The sequence below is a fragment of the Atractosteus spatula genome, chromosome 6 (assembly GCF_055471065.1).
Source record: "Atractosteus spatula isolate fAtrSpa1 chromosome 6, fAtrSpa1.hap1, whole genome shotgun sequence".
NCBI classification, from domain to species: Eukaryota; Metazoa; Chordata; class Actinopteri; order Semionotiformes; family Lepisosteidae; genus Atractosteus; species Atractosteus spatula.
This window is the reverse complement of record NC_142711.1, coordinates 42,549,257-42,571,156: the sequence shown is the minus strand read 5'-3', so window position 1 is coordinate 42,571,156 and position 21,900 is coordinate 42,549,257. Positions and strand designations below refer to the sequence as shown.

At 39.2% G+C, this 21,900-nt stretch overlaps 1 protein-coding gene across 1 annotated transcript; it reads left to right on the top strand.

Moving 5' to 3' along the window:
* Nucleotides 1-5,969: 5,969 nt before the first annotated feature.
* Nucleotides 5,970-21,067, top strand: LOC148832919 (carnosine synthase 1-like). The gene is made up of 9 exons (XM_088919284.1): nt 5,970-6,038; nt 8,658-8,906; nt 9,617-9,706; nt 10,508-11,004; nt 11,509-11,713; nt 15,557-15,642; nt 16,006-16,237; nt 18,547-18,809; nt 19,841-21,067. The coding sequence occupies exons 2-9, from the start codon at nt 8,684-8,686 to the stop codon at nt 21,065-21,067; spliced, it is 2,823 nt and encodes a 940-aa protein (XP_088775410.1). The 5' UTR covers nt 5,970-6,038; nt 8,658-8,683.
* Nucleotides 21,068-21,900: the final 833 nt, after the last annotated feature.

The following is a 21,900-nucleotide window of genomic DNA, read 5'->3' as shown; positions in this document are numbered from 1 at the left end:
GCTTTCCTGCTTAAGAAATAAAATTTTCTCATATCCAGCAGCCAACAAGCCTGAAGGTGTTATTAAATCGGTCTTATTTTGTCGACTAGTTACAGTGCTAAATTAATCCATATCTGAAGATAAAATTTGTGTGTGAAACACCATTGCCTACTGTAACTGGCTTTCCCATGGATGTAGGTGTTGCAAAATTGTACCCTTTCCACATGCGAGATCCACGTTTTTGATCAAAATGACTTCCAGGAGCTTGTCTGAAATATCTCCCATTAAGGAACACTAAATGTATGCATTAGAGTTATTTTTGTAATGTTATTATACAGTATATAATGTTATAACTTCATATATTGCATATAGTAAAATACTGTATGTAAATTATTTCATCCATATTTAAAAAGGATTTTTAAAAATGGTTTGCAGTAAGCAAATAATTGGTTTAATTTATTAAATATTTTGAATATATAATGCATTAATAATAGAAGTTAATAACATGAATAATAGCAAATTTAGAATGTATACTGTATACAGCACAGTATATACTGTATGAGTAAAATTTGTTTTATTCAATTTAAATTTCTGCTTTTAGAAATGCAACCAACAGTAAATTTAAAATTGTCCAAAATTAATATTTTATTTTAGTCTTGTAATGAACTCTGTCACTGAGGAGAGTGCTAAATCATTTGTTATTTCAATCAATTGAACCAGAGAGCTAGACAGTATATTTACGGCTGGTGATTCAGTATGCTGAGAATTGTTTTTAATGGCTGTGGTTGTAACTAGATTATTAAATTCAAACAAAGACAGGGCCTTTGAAAGTAGAATGATGACTACACCAAAATATTGTTTTAAATTTACAGATTATCAACTCTTGAAAAATATATACATACATTTCAAGTATTTTACTGATGTTAAAATATCTTCTTAAAAGATAACTTATCTGAGTTTGTAAGGCATCGTATTTTAATCCACTACAATAAATCAGTTATGAGCATTCGTCAACATTCAGTAATTCTCTCATTCGCTTAAGACAAATCCTAACTGTTACTGCAACTTCTTTATTGGTGCTTGTGTGTATATTAAGAATATAAGAAATGTTACTAATGAAAAGTGGCACATCTAGCCTGTTTAGTAGATAATAGTTAATTTAATAGCTAATTTTAATGCCTAATTAATCTTAGGATCTCATCCAGCCATTTCTTGTAAGAAGACAGGATACTGACTTCATGCTTTTTTTTTTATCTTACTCAGAAGTTCAAGGATCACTGCAACCTATTAAGGCTCATATTTCATTCTAGAACAGACCAGGGCCTGTATTTAAGTTACCTTAGTGACTAGATGTGAGTCCAATTATTTTGTCAAATATTTCCAGTACACTTAACCCAGTGATATTCATGGTGCACATCTCTAAGGTAGCAATGGTGAGAGTACTTAACCTAACCTAAAGTTCTGTTCTGTTCTCATGCGCATGCTGAACACCTGCTAACAGCAGGGGCTTACTTATATACAGTAAAACCCTGGAAAGGACAAAGAAGCTGGTATTCAAATGCTAATGTTTCATTACATACAGTATTAGCTCAAAACATTTTGCATGAAAATTTAAAACTGAATTTGCCTTAATTTAAAGGTTCTTTGACAATCCCAGGTGTTTTTGCCTTTTTCTAGGAAGGCAAATGTTTCCCACCTGTGCCAGTGTTGGTTAATTGCTAATCAAAGGTACTGTGGTCATGTGAAAGGATGATTGCTATACTTGATCAGAGTGGGTTATCATGCCAATATTTTGCCATGCTATTTGGTGGAGCTATGCACAGTTATACCTTGATAGAATAAGAAGATGTGTATAATGAAATCCACTACAGAAGGAGTACCCACAATTACTGGTGTACACAATGAATTTGTGAATGTTTCATTTAGTTTGGGATATCCTTTTACGCGTGGTTGGCAGGGCATCAAATGAAAAGGTGATGGATCTTGTGATAAACATTGTGGACTGTATAAGAACCAAGGCATTAAACCACATTTTTAAGAGCTACTGCAAGAAACAAATTCTTGGTACCTTAATATGTTACATTACCTTCACATGCTGGAGCACGGTCAAACCGTCTACACTCTGTGGCAAAAAGTACTTTCTGAAGAAAACAGATTCAGATTTTTTCTGAAGACATTGATATGAACAAGGGGTAGTACAGTTTTTTGACTAGTGCACTCACACAGAAAGCACAGTTATTGGCAAGAGAAACATGTACAGTACTGTAGGAGATTGGGGGTTTTAATTTGCTGTAACAGATCATAAATCGGGAATTACAATCAGAAATTGTTTCAGTAAATTGTGAGAGTACTTGACTTTTAACAACCAATTTAACATCATAATTTACAGTCTCATGCATGGATTCTAAATATACATTATGCAGTTTATTGATATAATCAATATATTGATAAACAGCAACAATGTAATAGAATATATCTGAAATGATCTGCTGTGAATACGAATGCTGATCATTCACTCAGGGATTACAAAGATCAGAGTTAATAACTTAAAAGTTAAAAAGGACAAAGAAGCTGGTGTTCAAATGCTAATGTTTCATCACCTACAGTATTAGCTCAAAACGTTTTGCATGAAAATTTAAAACTGAATTTGCCTTAATTTGAAGGTTCTTTGACAATCCCAGGTGTTTTTGTCTTTTTGTAGGAAGGCAAATGTTTCCCACCTGTGCCAGTGTTGAGTAATTGTTAATCAAAGGTACTGTGGTCATGTGAAAGGATGATTGCTATACTTGATCAGAGTGGGTTATTATGCCAATATTTTACCATGCTATTTGGTGGAGCTATGCGCAGTAATACCTTGATAGAATATGAAGATGTGTATAATGAAATCCACTACAGAAGGAGTACCCACAATTACTGGTGTACACAATGAATTTGTGAATGTTTCATTTAGTTTGGGATATCCTTTTACACATGGGTGGCGGGGCATCAAATGAAAAGGTGATCGATCTTCTGATAAAAATTGTGGACTGTATAAGAGCCAAGGCATTAAACCACATGTTTTAAGAGCTACTGCAAGAAACAAATTCTTGGTACCTTAATATGTTACATTACCTTCACATGCTGGGGCACGGTCAAACCGTCTACACTCTGTGGCAAAAAGTACTTTCTGAAAAAAACAGATTCAGATTTTTTCTGAAGACATTGATATGAACAAGGGGTAGTACAGTTTTTTGACTAGTGCACTTACACAGAAAGCACAATTATTGGCAAGAGAAACATGTACAGTACTGTAGGAGATTGGGGGTTTTAATTTGCTGTAACAGATCATAAATCAGGAATTACAATCAGAAATAGTTTCAGTAAATTGTGAGAGTACTTGACTTTTAACAACCAATCTAACATCATAATTTACAGTCTCATGCATGGATTCTAAATATACATTATGTAGTTTATTGATATAATCAATACATTGATAAACAGCAACAATGTAATAGAATATATCTGAAATGATCTGCTGTGAATACAAATGCTTAAAAGTTAAAAAACGCTTTGACTATATTGTGTCACATTCTACGTTCTATCAGTCTCATATAGTTAAATCACTTTTATATTCTTAGACACTAGTAAATATGCATTTACTATTGTGAACTAAACATCAAATGCGTTTGGGATAACAGTTCAGATCTTGAGAATTAGGATGTTAATAATGAAGTAATACTCATCAATCTGTTGGCCAAACGTCCTTGATGAGTTTAAACTTTGATCTGGTAAATAAAGCTGGCTGGGTTTCCGTATCAGGTTCTCTGTGCTGGGAGGGTCATGATGCAGACAGAGAAGAGAGAGAAAGTTTTGCCTGGCATTGCCTAGCAGCTTGCATTGGTTAGGCTGCTACTGTACCTCTGCCAAAGTAGAATCTTGCAGTTTGTCTTCTTGAGATACAAGTTAGTCAAAATGGGAACTCGGCTCACCTTGGATATACAGTAGCTTTGCTCAGAATATTCTAGGATATTCTGGATGTCGACAAAAAGGAGTCCAACTGTCTAATTTCGGTGATCAGGCACCAATTACAGTGGGTTCATAAGCACAAGATTCATCTGTTTCAAGAACAATATCTTGGACAGAATTCTGCACTTTACTGACTCACCCTCCTGGCATGGCTTCTTGAAGAAAAGTTTAAGTCAGACAGCTTGCAGTTGGAAAAGTCAGATTGCCAGTTAGATTGAGAGTTAGATTTAAAGATTATTGTCCACTGCTGTGGAAATTTGTCTTTGGCTTCTCCCTTAGAAATACAAAACACACAAGCAAAACAGTTAAGTGTCACATAAAATCACATTAAATCACAATAACAATATGTGATACCTAAATAAATAGATAAATAAATAGGTAGTGGTGGGACTACATGTATAGTTCATACATTCATTGAGTAGTTGATCAAGTTGAGTAGTTGAGTAGTTGGGGCTGCTATTTCCCAATTATTTTTTCTGCCACAATACTGGACAGTTTGGTTTTGTTTTTCAACCCCATGTTTCCATACCAAACTGTCATGTTAAATGCCAGGATGCTCTCAGCAAGGCTTTTATATGCCTTCTATAGGACATTTTGACTAACATTAAAGTTCTTGAGTCTGAATTAAAAACAGCCTCCGATTTGCTTTCTTAAAAATGTTTTCTGTATTATCAGTGTAACTCAGCCTCTGATCAATATGTGTTCCCAGATATTTTAAACTCTCCACAACCTTTACAGACTGACCATTGAGTTCTATCGTCTGCAAAGATTGCCCCTCACTGGTTTTAGCATTGAAAAGAAGCTCTTGCCAGAATGATATGGGGTCTAGTTTATGGATGACATCACAAGTTGATGACTGGCTGAAATGCCATCTGGTTTGGTTCTGATATCAGCCCTGTTGATCACTTATTGGTGCATCTTCCTTTTGGTGTTGAATAGCAACCTTTGACCTGTGATTTCACAAAGAAACCAGCCTGGAGACTGGCTGGAGTCCGTCTGTTCTATATGTCATTACATTGTTCAGTTTAATACAGCTTTATGATGTCTTTTATCAGAGGGGCCTCTTTAGCCACAATCCTGTGCCATCCACAGACAGCAAATGACTGCTTGATCAAGGCATGCCAAGGTTATTAGAAATCTTTAATAACACTTAATTCTAAGTGAATTAATAGTTGCTACAGTGCATTTAAATGTATGGCCCAGGTTCATTAAATAAAAAAAGTACCTGAAAATGAAAGCTGGGATTGCATGATCTTGAAATGCAACTAAGTTTCAGGAAAAAGTGTCTTGGACACCTGTCCAAGTGGATTGAAAAGTCTGTTTATCAAAACATACATTATGTGCACTAGCTCTTGAAATGGAAATCTAATAAGTAAATTGATTCTTAAAATGTAGAGAGCTTTGCAAAAAATATATTGGTACTTTTAGAAAATATGTAACTGCTGTGCTACGGGCAGATTTTTAGAAAACAGTACGTCAACAAAGTACGTACTGTTTAGGTTACTTTAGAAGACAATGTACCAAAACAATATATGCTGTCTGGGTCATTAGATTAGCCGAAAGTAACTGATAAGCTTTGAAAAACAAATCTAGTGGTGCTTCTTCTTTCGTTTTTATGATGTAATCTGTTTTGTCTTAGGGAAAGGGGAAGTGTTAGAAGGGACAAAGTGCTGAGCTTTCTCTTACAGCGCAACATCTTATAAAAACCCTGTACTGCTTGTAACAAATTGAGTCTCTGACGCACTCTGCAGAGTGACAGCAGGGCTCCCATGTTGCAATATGAATAAAGACCTTACTGAGTGAATGAGAATACCTCTCCTGGATCTTCTTTGATAAAATTCCACAACACTCTGTTAGAATCTTCATGTACAAGCTGGAATTACTGTAAGTTTGGAATGCCTTGCCTATGTAATTTAAACAACTGAAGCTACTGGACGCAGCCCTCCTTAACTCATTTGGTTATGCATAATTTGTGTTTTCATTGATTCATTTAAAGCCGTGTGATAAAGGAAGCAGTCCCAGTAGTGAAAACAAGACGTCACCAACACTCAACAGTGAGTATGATTTTGACACTTGACAGCAAAATGCTTTGTACAGTAACTCCTGGTATAGTCCTAGACTGTGAAGACCACCTAATTATCATTCTTTACATGATACCTGCAATAAAATATTATTCACTGCTTAAAAACATTATGCACAATGTTGCATAATGTTATTTTTATATAATTTTGTTATTTAGTAGACCAGAGAAGTTACCTTAGCTTTTTATTTTGCTAGTGCAAAAAATCAAGTTGTCAAGAAATAGATTAGTTAAATGAAAGATCATTTAATCATTAGATATCTATGCATTCTTGTGAATTTTGTTATATATTGCTGTGATGAGCTTATTATTTATGTTTGGGGGTTTTTCATGCAAAACATTGCCCAACTTACAGCTTACATTTCAGATGTATTATTGGTGTAATTTTGGTGACTTCTTTCTTAAACGAGTAGTCTGACGATGTGAAAGCCCAGTGTTTATATTTAATACAAATCTCACTGTGCTGTATAAATGGGAATAGTTATATGTGTAATTGTGTGAAGGGTAGCTGTATCTGTATAAGGTCTCTGTGCTTGGGGTGGGAGAGTGAATTTTAACTTCTAGAATAATATTAAATTAATGTTTTAAATTCAGCTGTAATACGACAACAAAAATACTAATAGCATGAATGTCTTATAGAAAACAGCATCCATAAACTGCTGGTCATTAAAAAGCCGGGTTCTGTCAAGGGTTGATGAGGTTGACAAAAAGGGTACAAAAAGTAAAGCATTTACACTACAGGAAAATCTAACAAAAAATTGAGCTGACGAATAAAGATATTGAATGAAAGGTGTCAAATGCCTTTTTAAAAAGTTGGTATCCAACGGAAAATTAAAAAATCAGTTTGTCCTGTAGAAATGTTAGGAGTGTGACCGATTTGCTATTTGCTCAGTCAGGAACTAAGCCTTGTGTGAAGATCTGCAGGTCACGCTGGCCAGTTGGAGACCTTTGCACATTCCTCGCACAGGTGAAATCCTAAGAATCCAGGGTGGTTCCAGTGTTTGTAGTTAAAACACTTCAGGAAATAAATAAAAAAACAACTCTGCTCTGCTTTTACTCAGCAGGTCTTGACCATTGCCTCATCAACAAGTGTCATGACTGTAAACAAATGCATCATTATTTACAGACAACAGTGAAAACACAAACCTCCAATTTCAATCAACAAATAATCAATTGCGCTGCCCAATGCTTCCTGGAACTGAACCCACAGTGTTTTGTGGCAGAATATTATGTTATGAGGTACAGAGAGTGATGGAAACAGATTTCTACTTGCTCAGCCAGAAACCTCTTAAGAAGTAACACGATACATTTTTTACATCTTTTTTTTTAAGACTTCTGCTTCACAGGGCTCATTTCCTGACTTCCAGACAGATGCTTTCTGTGTAAAGTTTACTCATTCTCTCCAAGATCATCACCAGGTTTTCACCAAATGCTCAGTTTTCTACCCACCTTCCAAAAACAGGTTGCCAGGTGTCTAACAGGTGTCTCTAAATTGTCCCTGAGCGGTTGTGTGCCAGTTTCTACTGTATAGTCGGGGAGATAAAAAAGGGGTAACGGGGCCAGACACTCCAAGCCCCGGAGTCGGCTGGTTCAGGATGCTGATAGGAGGCCAATGCCCTCAAGACACAGGCATAGGGCAACTTGGTGGTAGGCGGGCCTCCGGGCGTCCATCTTTCAATGCAGAGCCAGAAATGGTGGGAGCATCTAGCTTTTGTAGGGAAGGGCTGGAACAGAGCGCAGGTGCACAAAATCAACTAAAATGTGAAAGAGCCGGAGCGCCCTAAAGGGGGAGGGATTACAATCATGATACTGTGTCCCTTACCAGGAACAAGCACATTTCTGATAATAAATGGACAGCTGTGTCAGCATGCATTGACTGCAAAGGAACACTTAAAGGTTCATTCATGTAGAAAGAACAACCATAAAGTTTCAGCTGTTGAGCTTTCTTCTGATGCGTCAGATTGTATTTCTTCTTTCTACTTTTCAGCATGAAGTGTTAAATAAATTGACCTTTGTATTTCTGATAATGAATGACACTCCTGTAAGAGATTAAGGACTCAGAGATATGGGGATGAATTAAGACAAATACATTTAAGTTGATTAAAACAGACTGTGATGAAAATGGTTTCTTTTGTTCTTTCTTTTAAGACTTAATGGGTAGTTCTCATCAGAAATAAGCTGTTTCTCAAGGAAATAAGACTGACTTCTTGGAAATCTAAACTCTAATTGTGAGCTAGTTGTCCTGCCCGTACATATGCTGACTTCTGTCGCTGCACAGACCTGACTTTACAAATGTTCCCTGTGATATATTGTATTAAAAGTACATTGGTAAAACACAGCCAAACGTAGTGAACTGGTGGCGAATTTTGGATATGTATCATCAAACTTCTTCCATTACCCACTGTGGGGAATCGAAGAGAATAGATAGTGAAACCATTAGAAAATCAGGCAATGCAGGAATTTAAGTGCCTTAAATATATATACATCTTGAGCCATTTAAGAACAGCGTTGCTTCTTAAAAAATAAAGTGAGTAATCTGCAGCTCACAGCACTGGTGATGCTAAAATTGTGTTTTGTACAACTTGTGCTGCAGGCGTCACTTGACAAGGTCCATCAGAGATGCAGAGGAATAAGGACACGCTGAAGGCACCTGAAGCAGTATGTGAGAATGAGGTGGGCTGCCAGAGCTATAATGAAGGAGACGGTCCGCATGTTCACTGGGAGGAGAGTGACCCAGCCCTACAGGAGGAGGGGCTGTCAGAGTATTACAGCTCTCTACAGCAGATACTACTGGAACTGGGGCTTCCTGAAACCAGAGACCGCACAGCTACACCAAGAGCAGGTGGGTCCGAACCACTACTCTACTACTTGGCAAAGTCAAACTTTTCTATTTCTAATAGGTACTCCTTGTGATATCAGTGCTAATCCTGGGACTCACTACCCTGTGATTCTGCTTTTAATTTATTAATCAAACTGTTCTCTGCATGTTTTCTAATAGGTACTCCTTGTGATATCAGTGCTCATCCTGGGACTCACTACCCTGTGATTCTGCTTTTAATTTATTAATAATAATTTATTTGGCTGATGCTTCCATCCAAGCCACCTTAATTTGTATACCGGTTATTTTGCTGGAGCAATCTGAGTGAAGTACGGCAAAGAGCAAGCAGTGCTATTACTTAAATTTAATGCGGTATTGCTATGCATTGTTACAGAAGAAGCATTCAAAAAGCATTAAAAAAAGTGGACCTTTTGTTTATTTCTCTCTCAACAACAGCAAAGATAAGATTTATGGAAACCTATTAGCAATGCCATTAGAGTGGGTCGAAGCACACTCTGGAAAACACACAGAAACAGGACAAGTATCAAAACTTAAACTTTTTCCTCCAGTGAAAAAACTTATTTCCCTTTTTTTAAGCTTTATGGAAGCAAAGACATTTCAGTGGGGACAAAAGTTAATTTGATGTTTTTCCACTCCTGTTTCATCTCTAAATAAGGATATTAAATCATTTATGCTGCTTGGTACATTACTAATAGAACTGTTTCTTTCTGCAGATTTGACTGATCCTAACATGACTATCTGTGTCCTGGCCTCACCTGACAAATATCTTCCTATTCTGCTGGAGGGAGGCAGGCGATGTCCCGGTATGTTTTATTGATGTCTTTGAATTCCTTCAGCATCAATGCCCATTCCTTACTCTTGTGTCTAGAAAAAAAGCTTGTCACTGATTCAGCCACAATCCAGCCATCAGTTTCACCAAGACATCTGTTAAAGCTAAATTTAGCTTTTCATCACAACCTTTTTTAACAAAGGTAACATTTTAATATATGCATGAGTTATTACTAACTTGGGTTGTACATTTATAGTGCACAGAAATTAATGCTTAGGGTGAGAGGCAGGTTTTTAATCCGGGAGGAGACAAGAGTAACGAGGAAACGAGAATACGATCTGAGTGTTATCTGCATAGAAGTGGCATGAAAATTGTGAGTGGTCCTGGGAGTAGCACAGAGCCTTGTGGGACACAAGTGGAGAGTAGCAGCAGTACAGGGGATATCCAATGCTCTAATAAAATTGTCAAGTTAAGAGAAGAACCAAGTGTATGCAAATGTAATATTAATAGACATTATTGAAGAGACTATTGAAGAGACTATTTTACCTTCTGCAAAAACAAATTAGTGTCACACATTTGGGGCCAGTTTGAAAAATGCTTCACATCAGTCTCTTTTTCATCTGAAAGGATGAATTCTTGGTTAAGGGAATTATCTGATTGAAAGCGAACCTCATTTCAAATAGACTTCGTAAAACTTAGATGTTAAACATTAGACTTAGACTTGGTTAAACCCTATAGTGTTCTCATTAATGTTTCACGGGTTGATCCTAGGAGTAATATTGCTGAAAGAATCAATGCTGATCATTTCTGTGTTGCTGCTCTGCTGTCACCCCAGGTCATGTGATGCTCTGCTTGTCCTCCTCTTGGCTCTTCAAGGCTCCTTCCCAAAAGCACCTAGGGCTTTTCTCTCTCCTCATCCACAAAGCCGTCACCTTTGGGTCAGGGGGCTGCACTAACCTGGACACCTTCCAGCCTCCCCGACGCGCCAGCTATTTCCTGAGCTCCCTGGGTGACCACAGCATGCCACACGAGGCTGAAAATGGGCAAGTTCTGGGCACCATAACGGAAGAGGATCTGGACTGTCCAACCTGCGGTTCTCCCGAGCTCACCAGAGTGGTTGAGGATGTACTTCTGACTAGACAGCTGGTGGCTCAGAGAGGCATTAAAGTACCACCAACCCTGGCCTTTGCCTTTCGCCCCAACCTTAAATCCTTGCCCCCGAACACCCAGGTGACCGTGGTTTCTGCTCAGGAGAAAGAAGAGCTGCAGAAGGCCATGCTGGGGGCTGTTGAAGAGTTTCTGCACCGTCCTGACCTTGAGAGCTGCCACAAAGCAAGTGTATTTTCTGAGTAAACAGGGTTCGCAATAAAACTTAGTCTTGGTATAAGATTCAGAGATAAACTGGCAGATTTTCTTCAGTCCGATTAAATACAAGTTTGTATTTCTAATCAGTTTTTAATATGAAGCTGACAGACAACTATGTGTTTTCCAAAAAAGAACAAATATAGAAAAGGTAGTTTATGATGTATGTTACAAAAATGACCAGTTTACTGCAACGTGATTGCATTTCTTTCTAAACAGATTGACTTTTTCCTGAGTTTTACCCTTTACATGACAAACACTTCCTCTTCTGTTTCAGAAAAGAAAAATCTGACATTTAATTTTAGGATTTGCATTTTTACACTTCAGATTCCTATTTCTGTAAAACAATGTCTCTAATAAGCTGTAGAGCTTTATGATGCTGAAAAATTGGAAAGAGGGGGTACACTGTAGGATTGAAGAGTAAAGGAAGCCCAGAATTACGAGAAACCCCAATTCTGTTTCTTGACTCCACAGGTGATGGTCCAACCTTCTGGGGCAAAATGGTGTTTCCGTGACAACGTGACAGTTCACCAAAAGAGCGCAGGAGAAGAAATCCTTCAAGCAGCACTAGGTCTCCTGCCCAGGATCCAGCAGGGAGAGTCTATTCTCATCACGGCGTCTTACGACTCAGTCCAACCGCTGAAGCCCTGGAAGCTGCAGCAAAGTGTCATCTTCAAAGGTAAAAGCTCGGCTCTCCAACTTTATTAAGAGAACGATACACACTAGTTGGAGCAGTGCAAACATAAAGAGGAAAGACCAATATACGGGTGAAAAACTGTTAACATAAATTTCAAGGAAGAGTACAACCATATGGCCAATAAAATAATTTTAACAACTACTTTTGGTAGTGTGGGTCCTGGGTTCTGCACTCCAAGGTTACAGGTGGTTTAAGGTCCAGTAGGCTCTATTTAAAGGCTTTGCACAAAACTCACAAATAAAAAACTCTAAAAGAAATAAAAACTCGTCATTCAGAAATAACAGTCTAACCACAAAATTAAACATCTGCTGTACCACCATCGTTTCCTAGTTCACACCCTGATTTCTTCCAAACAGTAGCTGTTGCAGTTGGACACCCTTCTATACTAAAGTCAACCCCCTAATTACAGACAGATGAGAATGTTCATTCCAACCCATTACTGAATAATATACTGTAAATAGTGACTAATACACACCCATGGAGGCTAAGGATCTGCGCCTGTGGCTGGAAGGTTGCCGGCAGAGGAATCCTACTCCATTGGGCCCCTGGGTAAGGCCCTTAACCCCAACTGCTCCAGGGGCGCCATATGGCTGACCCTGCTCTCTGACTCCAAGTTTCTCTCCCTGTCTGTGTGACTCATGGAGAGCAAGCTGGGATCTGCAAAAAGACAAATTACTAATACAAGAAATTGTATATGACCAATGAAGTGATCTTATCTCATATGAGGCTACCTTGCAAGTGGTCCTTTGTGATGACCTTTCTAGTGGCAGGTCTGTGGTTTCAAGGGGCAACCTGCCACACTACATTGCAAAAGCATTTTATAATACAAATCCCTTCAGCTGCATAGCTTATATATTATATACAGTATTTTATAAACTGCTATATGAGTTTATATAACAAAAGTTCGGGAGGGATGACAACAACCACGTTCAATTGTTCCCAGCCGTCAGTAATCAGCAATCACTCCCTTCATCCTTCCTCCACAAAACGCTATAAATACCAACGTGATATCCCTCTCCCTCGCGTGCCACTTTTGCATCCGCTGCTACTGCGGCCATCTCCTGGGCCCCAGGTCTGTCCAGTGTCCTACTTCCGGCCCAGCCAGCAATTGTCCCGTCTCGTGTCCCTGGACCAGTGTTCAATTTAGCCCCGGGTTCCCATCTCTGGTGCTACGGGGGCCACCCCCTTGGCACTGGGCCTGTCCAGTGTCCTACTTCTGGCCCAGTCAGCAGTTGTCTCGCGTCTTGTGTCCCTGTCTTATTCGTGTTTCCGTCCAACCCAGCCCTTATGTCTCGCGTCCTTGTCTCGTTGGGTCTTGATCCCCTGCTGTTCCGTTTTATAAAAAAAAACACATTCCAGGCTGCCGCGTGACTGCATATCTCCCAGGCTCAGACACCACTGCTCACGGAGTCGGGTCTTCGTCTTGGAAGCGTGCATTTTCAAAATTCATGTCTCATTTTCCCTATCCCAGGAGTTCAATTTGGCCCTGGATCTATTCGTTTTGTCTCTGCTGCTACTGCGGCCATCTCCCCAGCCCCGGGTCTGTCCGGCGTCCTACTTCCGGCCCAGTCTGTAGCTCTCACGTGTCTCATCTATTCAGCCCTGCTACTATTGGCTTCACCTCTTTAATGTCCATACAGGTAAGTCCCATGTCTTGTATCTCTGTCCCGACTTTGTGTTTTTTCTCTCGCCCTTTCTGCCACTGGTACCACCTGATTAAGGTAAGTCCTTTAAGTCCACCTCATTAAGGTGTCCTTCGTCCCATGTCCCCATTACATCCCTGTCCTTTATCTCTCCCCCATGTCCACTCTGCTCCTGCTTTGTTCACTTCCCCATCCCCAGTATCCAGTTCATTTCTCTTACCAACCGCTCTATGTTTCGCGTCCCCTTCTCGTCGCCTCTTTATCCCCCTTCCCCAATTCAGCCTCAGTCTCATCACTTCCGTCCTCTGTAGCTACCAAAGCCACCCCCCTCGACTTCCGAACAGGTACAGTAAGTCCCTCACCTCATTCCCCTGTCCTATGCATGTTTTTATCCCCAGCATCCGATCTGGCCCCGGGCCCATTTCTCTCCCTCTCATCCTCCGTGGCTGCTGTCGCTGCCTCTCGTTTCTGGGTCCGCCCAGCCTCCTACCTCTGCCTACTCAATAATCACCCCTTGACACAAGTCCCTATCCCCGACATCCAAATCTGCACCAGGATCATTTCTCCCACTCCGCACCGCTACTCCTTGGATCCAATACTGCTCTCACTTCACGTAATATCCACACATGTAAATTCCATGAGCTACAGTGGAATTTTACAGCTGGATATACAGCCGGAGTCTGGAGCTATCCAAAAAATGCCTAGCTGCCCGGAAGGGGGGCATCCATTGGGCCGGGACCCCCAGAGGTTGATTTTCTCCCAACGGGAGTTTTTGTTTTCCTCTCCACAGTGCCCACATGGATCTGTCATTAGGCCATCAGTGCTCGCTATCCAGTTCCAGAGTCCACAAGAGCTGCAGCAGTTAGTTCCTTACACTTAATTTATCGTCAGATAGCAAAGGTGTTACTTGCCATAAGGTCTACAAGCCTCCGCATTTCCTTCGAGCCGGCTACTCCGTCCGTCTAGGAAACCCTCATCAAACTTATAACAGCTATAAAAGGCCAAGCTGCTACTGTCTACCTCCATCTCTCCTCCTGATCACTGTGTGAATCAAGCGCAGGAGTCTCCAATTTCCATTGCTGCTTTTGGGGGACACAATTGCAAACATGGGCCCATATCCATCCAGATAACATCACCACCACTAACCCAATCTAATAATAGCAGCAATTTCCTTTCCCGTCTACAAAGAGCCTACATGGTTTCTCATCATTTACACCCCGTGTTCATTTGAATTCCCTTCCGTCAACACCTCAACACGTACCTATAATAAGCAACTCGCCTATGCGAACAGAAGCCGACTTCTCGACAGTAAACCTATACAGAACGCAGACAGGCACTCCGACCACCCTACTGCTGCAACAATCCGTGCATCACAGACCACACCTCCAAATTCTGCATTGGTGGCTTGGGGTCCCGCTTGGTTCTTTTTGGGAGTTCTGGCCTCCTCGTCCTATGGCCAGGAGGTCAGCCCTCAGCCAAGCAGGTTAAGCCAAATATCAGCTCCATAATAGTTCATTACACTTCGATCTTGGGCATTGTCATTCCTAGTGAAACATTCCTTTGTCTTTTACTGCACAATGTTAGTGACACAAGTTTACACATAAAATGCGCGTCAAGAGAATTCTAGTACCACAGTGCATAAGGGAAGACACAGGGTATTGTGTTCACAAGAATGTTTTGTGCCATTGTATGAAAACGATACAATGAGGAAGGACAGACAATGGAATGCCTATTAGCACATTAATAATGCAATAAATAAATAAATGACTGAATGTATTTAAGACTTACCATTTCCTGCTACTATTTAAAGTTAATGTACGGGGACTAACATGAAACATAGGTATATACACAATTTCACTGAAAATCAAGATATTGTTTCCACTATTTAGAACTGAAACATGTAAACTCACATTTTGTTTGATGACCCACATGGTTAAGGGTCACACGGTTAAGGGAAATAATGATAATTATTTCCTATTCAGTCAAAATTTTCACTTTAAAAAATGAAGGTTGACATTCTTCTTACACCTCGGGCTGGTTTTCTAGTGTTGATAATGAAATCAGACATTCTCTGATTAAGTTATGATGAAAAGTAAAGCATAGGGTAGTGAAACTACATGGATATGAATGAATATGTTTTAAACATTTATTATAACTGCCTGTATACTGTACATTTATTCAGAGCCAGAGGTTTCAAGAAGAAAGCTTGATCTCCACATCAGAGCCACAGTTTGCCGTTCTGCTGATGATCAGCCTCAGTTGATGCAGGTACAGTGCAAATAAAATATATTGTAGTCATGTGGTTGTCAGTAGATGTTGAACCCAAGTAGAATAATATTAGATAATTATCAAATTATGGGGTCTGTTATTTTAACAAATAAGTTCCCCATATGTGTGTAAAGATAACTGTATAATTTCTCCCCATGAAAAACTGTTCAGATGATCTGTATCAAAGTACATCTGGAAAAAAACACCAGCATCCAGTTTCCTACCTTATCTGAAGAGAAGTAATAATGTTTCCACGCCATTATCTTTTGAAGATATTTATCTTAAAATTTAAATCCTGCAGGATCTCTGGGGAAGTACCACTGCTCTGGACATCAGTGCTAATGTTGCTTGTCTGCATTTCAGGTAGTGTGCTGGGTGAACAGGACAGAAGCTCTGATTAGAAGCTGCCCCACAGTGTTGCAGTCTCTGGAAGTGACACTTCAGGACTGGGGCTTCACAAAGCAGGACTACCTCACAGAACTTCAGCAGCTCCTGAAGCAGTGGGCCGAGGCAGCCATGCAAGGCATCATGGACTACCAGTCCCAGCTCTCCAGTGAAGAGAGGGGAGGGGCTACTGCTCAGATTGATTTCATAGGTACTGCTCTTTAGTGACCTTATACGCTAGGGATAGGCAGAACACAGGAACATAAGAAATGATGCATGCCAGATTTTCTGATTTAGTAATTTAGTACCTAATGAGACTAAAACGTTTCCAGCCATTTCTTAAAAGAGCTCAGATCCTGGGCCTCAAGTATTTGGCTGGAAAGCCTGAGGTTTGCAGATATCTTCAGCTCCTGATTTAGTTCTTTCCCTAACTGAAACATTAACCCCCCTTTATCCTAAACTGTCTGATAATCTCCTGAGACAAAGATATAAAACATACTTTTTATAATGTGATATAGTGAGGAAAACAGAACATGAGTTTTAAGTGAGGTCTTACTAGCGCATTGTAAATCTTAAGCATAACTTCCCCAGCTAATTATTCCATGTTTTTCACTGAGATCAGAAATCTGCTTTGATTTCTCTCCTTCTGAAAAAAAAGTAAAGTAAAGAGTAAATAAAATACTCTAGCTATCGCCCGTTATCTCTTCTAAACACAGATAAAATTGTATGTAACTTATCTAGTCCATTTGCTTGATGCATGTATTCTCTCCTTCATTCACCCTCAGAGAGGGTTGATGAAAGAAAGATAATTTATCAATTTGATCTGTACTCTGTAAAGTGCATCCAGCCTAATGCTTCTGCTTGTTAATGGGGTCAGTGATACCTACTCAAATTCATTTGATTTGAGGAACCAGACAAGACTGCTCTCTTAGTCCTCTGCTCTTTGCTCTCTCTTTGAAACCTTTTGTACCAGATGTGTGGTGGAATACTTCAATTTTACTGATTAACATTTATGGTATACATCTCACTGTATGCTACCAATATTTTCTACCTTTGGCTGGTGTATCTTGTTACCTCTCTAGTATTTTAGAGTTGGTTGAATTTCTTACTCTTTTTTACAAATACAATATTAAATGGGGTGAATTTTTTTATGCCACTTGGCAGTTCAACTCTTTCTTTTTTAACTTTTACCTTACATGTGCAAAGCAGTTTTACATTATTTTTTAGCCTAAAAATTCACAAAACATCTCAATGTACCTACAGTACTGTTAAGACCTTAGAATTGTTTTATTGTCCAGTAGATTAACTTCAGTTCTGTAGTTTGTAGGATATTATTGATACAGTATATACTGTAGTCCAGAATCACCAGTTCATCTGTGATTATCTAGCTACCTATCTTTCTGAAAAATTCTCAGTTTTAACTCAGGAGTCTTCTCTTAGCTGGGCAGCTTGGTGGTGGTTAACACATGCTAACTGAAGTAGTCCCAGTACCATCATTTATGATTTTCCAGTATCAGATTCATGCTGACCAACTGGACAAATTAAAAGATTAATGCCTTTAGTGGTACTGGTTCAAAATCGAACCAACAATATTTGGGTACATTAAGAAATATTTTATTATGATGCATATAAATAAATAAAAACATAGGCTATTGTGTCTAGCAAAGTACTGAAAACTTTGTTTTTTCTATCTTTTGTTAAGTACTGGAAGATTACACTTATTTTCTTTAATTGTCATAAAATCTTAGTTAAGTACTTTAAAAGGCCTAAAATATATCTGTCATTAACTCGATTACATATTGAATACAAAAATCTATTTTTGTATTTTTTGGCCAATTAAGCAATTGCTTTTCACAGATTTCACCCAAACCTCGATATCAGAAAATATTTTATTTAGTTTAAATGAGATATTGTATGAATATTCCGGTAGTAAATTTAGAAAATACACATTCAGCTAACTTTAAAACATGGTTTAAAAATTCAATAAATATTCAATATGTATACAGTTAGGAGTGTAACACCGGCGACCTGGCCAAATTTCCCATTGGCTCTTACCAATCATGGCCTCCTAATAATCCCCATCTATGAATTGGCTTCATCACCCTGTTTTCCTCCCCACTGATAGGTGATGTGTAGTGAGCATTCTGGCGCACTATGGCTGCTGTCACATCATCCAGGTGGATGCTGCACATTGGTGGTGGTGGAGGGGAGTTTCCCATTACCTGTTAAGTGCTTTGAGTGGAGTGTCCAGAAAAGCGCTATATAAGTCTAAGCAAATATTATTATTATTATTATTATTATTATTATTATTATTATATTTAAGAACTAGGAAGCATTACAAATTAATCAAACAAAGCAAATAATTAGTTAAATAAATTCATTAAGAATTCAGTTAGAATCAATACTAGCAAATGAGAAAATGACCATCGCAAAACATATCCTTTTTCATGGTCTATAGTTCATTATAAGTTTTTGTGTGAAGATATTTGAACTTTTCTGTGTAAATATGCCTCTCTTCAGGTGTGGAGTTTGTTCTGACACAGCACAAGGACAGACTGCACCCTTTCCTCCTGAGCCTGACTTCTCACCACAGTGGAATTCAGAGCACTGCCACTCAGCTCCTGCAGCCCCACCAACAGGGCAGCACTGTCGGGCCTCTCGTACAGGCCATGTGCCACAGAGCCCACTGCTCTTTCATTGCTGACAAGACCATCCTGTACATAGGAGCAGGAAATGTAAATAAGCTGATAGTGTTTCAGTCAGCCAAGAAATATCACATCAAGGTAAGGTTTCTCGCCTCAGCTAAAAAATCCAAATTCTGATGCACAAAAAGTTGAAATCATTAAAGATACTTATTGCTGTATCCAGGGCATACATAAGTGATATTTAGGCTGGTGTTTCCTATTTTTAAGAAAAACACATGTGCACTGTTTTGAGTAAAAGTCTCAGTTTCTAGTTTCATTCGATGAGATCAGAGGTGCAAATAATAAGCAGAGCATGTTAATTTTTCTACCTGAAGAAGAACACATAATTTCAAAATGCTAGTGAACAGCCTGGGCTGTTCTACAATAGGAGATAAATCAGTTATGTTAACTTCCATGTTTTTAAAAAATAGAAAATAACAATTCGTAATATGTGATATGTTCTACATTCTCACTTTACCCCATCAATATTGACAAAACTGAATTCAAATGGTTTAGTATCCTTCTTCATCCGTTTACCAGTCAATCCCTGCTGGTATTTATTTGAACATTTAATAATGGTTTACATCTGAAGCTTACTGTATATCTGTAGCATAATATACATCTTGAAATGGATTTTCATCATTACGAAGCATTTTTATCTTTAGCATGCCTGGAAAAACATTTTAACCATTGCTCATCTCCCAAGCCTCCTTTTTAAAAGAAATCAAATCCTGAACTTTTGTAAGTAAAACTAGGAAACTAGAAAGAAAAAAAGGAAACGGTGGCCAATAAAGACCTAGATTTAATTTGGGTATATGCCGTTGTCTCGTGACTTATATCAAGAGCTAGTTTCCCAAGTGACTCCTGTCACATTTTGGCATTATTTTTCCCCTTTAAGGATCTTAAAAGGTTTCAGTTATGTCCTAGTTGACGAGTTTCTGCTCCCAAATCCATCCACTGCCACCCCGAAACTATGATTTCAGAGTATGACAGGATTATTCAAATACAGAACAATATCCTACAGCATCTGAATGTAAATAGACATCAACACATGCTGTTCTTCTCAGTTTGAAACCCATGGCCAAACAAGAATGGTAAGATTCCAGTGTGTTAATTTCTGTTTTTTTTAGATAATCTTGGTAGATTGCAATTCATCCCATCCTGGTTTTGCGCTGGCGTGGAAAACCCTTCATCACGATTTCAGCGATCACACGCAAGATGAGTCTCATGCCCATATCATATCCAAGATGGTCCGGGATTTGAACGTGATTGTCGATGGCTGCACAACTTTTAATTGCGATACAGTTATACTGACGTCCCTCGTGTGCAAAGAACTAGGTCTTCCCAGTGATGGCTTTGAAGCGCTCGTTACTGCCAAAAAGAAGAGTCATTCTCATCGGCACTTGGGGGGAATTCACCACGGCCTGCAGCATCTCCCCAATCCCTCACTCTACGTAGTGCCCTGCCTACCCGTGGACAGTGAACAGGAGCTCGAAGAGGCCATGGCACAGGTGGGCTTCCCTGCAGCAGTAAAGCTGGAGAAAGGCAGTGGTGGAATGGGTGTCAAAATAGTGGAGAACTCCCTGCAGTGCCAGCAGCACTTCAAGAGCCTAAAGTGGGACTTAAAAGGAACAACTTATCACATGATAAACAAGGGATTCAAAAATGAACCATTTCTGATGGAGTTCATTAGCGGCCCAAGGTATGTCGTAGACCTGGTAATCTTTCAGGGGAAGCTCTTGGCAGCATTTGTCTCTGATTGTGGGCCTCCCGGACTCTCTTACTTTTTCAACACATCACACATCATGCCCACCTGCCTCTGCCCTGAAAAAGAGACCCAGTTAGCCATTGCTGCATACCAGTGTTGCCTCCACTGTGGCCTGAAGAATGGGGTCTACAATCTCGATATGAAATTGACTGAAACAGGCCCCAAGCTCATCGAGATCAACCCCCGACCGGGTGGAGGTTATCTGCCTAGCTGGATCAAGACGGTCTATGGCACTGACATTATTCTGTGCACCTTTCTGATAGCCTGTGATGTCCATCCACACATCTGGACCCCTGAACCCAGAGGCTATGTTGTAGGTATATCTAGCCCTGTTTTTCAGCATGTTCAGGCCCTGGAAAACCCTTCTTTTCCTGTAATATTAAAGGCTTTGGAGGAAAATGGGATTATCAATTCTATCAAGGTTGGAGACATGAAAAATAAAATTGACTTTGACTTTTCCTCCTTCAACATTACCAGCTTCAGTCCCAACAAAGACGAGGCCTTCCACAGGCTCATTGCTGCTTCCAAAATTCTTGATTTGGATTCAGAAAAACATCCCGTCAAGTACTTTCTGGACTTCATAAAGTAAATTGCTTTGTGAAAAGGTTCACAAAGCAATTTTACTGAATGAAGAATTGGATCTAATACAATTTTTGTCATTGGTAATTTTAATATTTGGGATATTTTTAGAATTTGAGCATTTTTAAAATAAATTTGTATAAAATGTACATTTAAAATTTCATATTAATTTCATATTCATGTTTGGTGTAATATGTGCATTTTTTCAAATATCTTGAAAAACTCACGAATTCAAATCAGTGTATTATAACCAAAATACCAAACAGGAAATAAGCAAACATTTAGCAGCACATGGTCATTTATTGGATGGCAGACCAAAACCAATTTCCCCTTTCTAACAATGTATCATTAAAATAGGAGAGAACATTTTTAGCCAGAGGATTCCATAATTTAGTGGAGCAGTGGCACTGTGGCTAAGGATCTGTGCCTGTGGCTGGAAGGTTGCTGGTTCAAAGCCTGCGGCTGGCAGAGGAATTCTACTCTGTTGGGCCCCTGAGTAAGGCTCTTAACTCCAATGGCTCCAGGGGTGCCATATAAATGACTGACCCTGCACTCTGACCCCAAGCTTCTCTCTCCCTGCCTGTGTGTCTCATGGAGAGCAATTTTAAGACAAATTCCTAATGCAAGAAATTGTATACGGCCAATAAAGTGATCTTATCTTATCTTATATAAGATGTCAACATTTCTTCAAATAGATAAGACATCAAGTTGTTTCATAATAATGCTCATAGTTCAATATACTATTCAGCTTTCAGATGACCTGTCTGGTAACCCAGTCTGGTTAAAACAGAGCTCTCCCATCATTCAGCCACTTGTTTTCTCCCTTCTTTTGTCTTTTCTCTC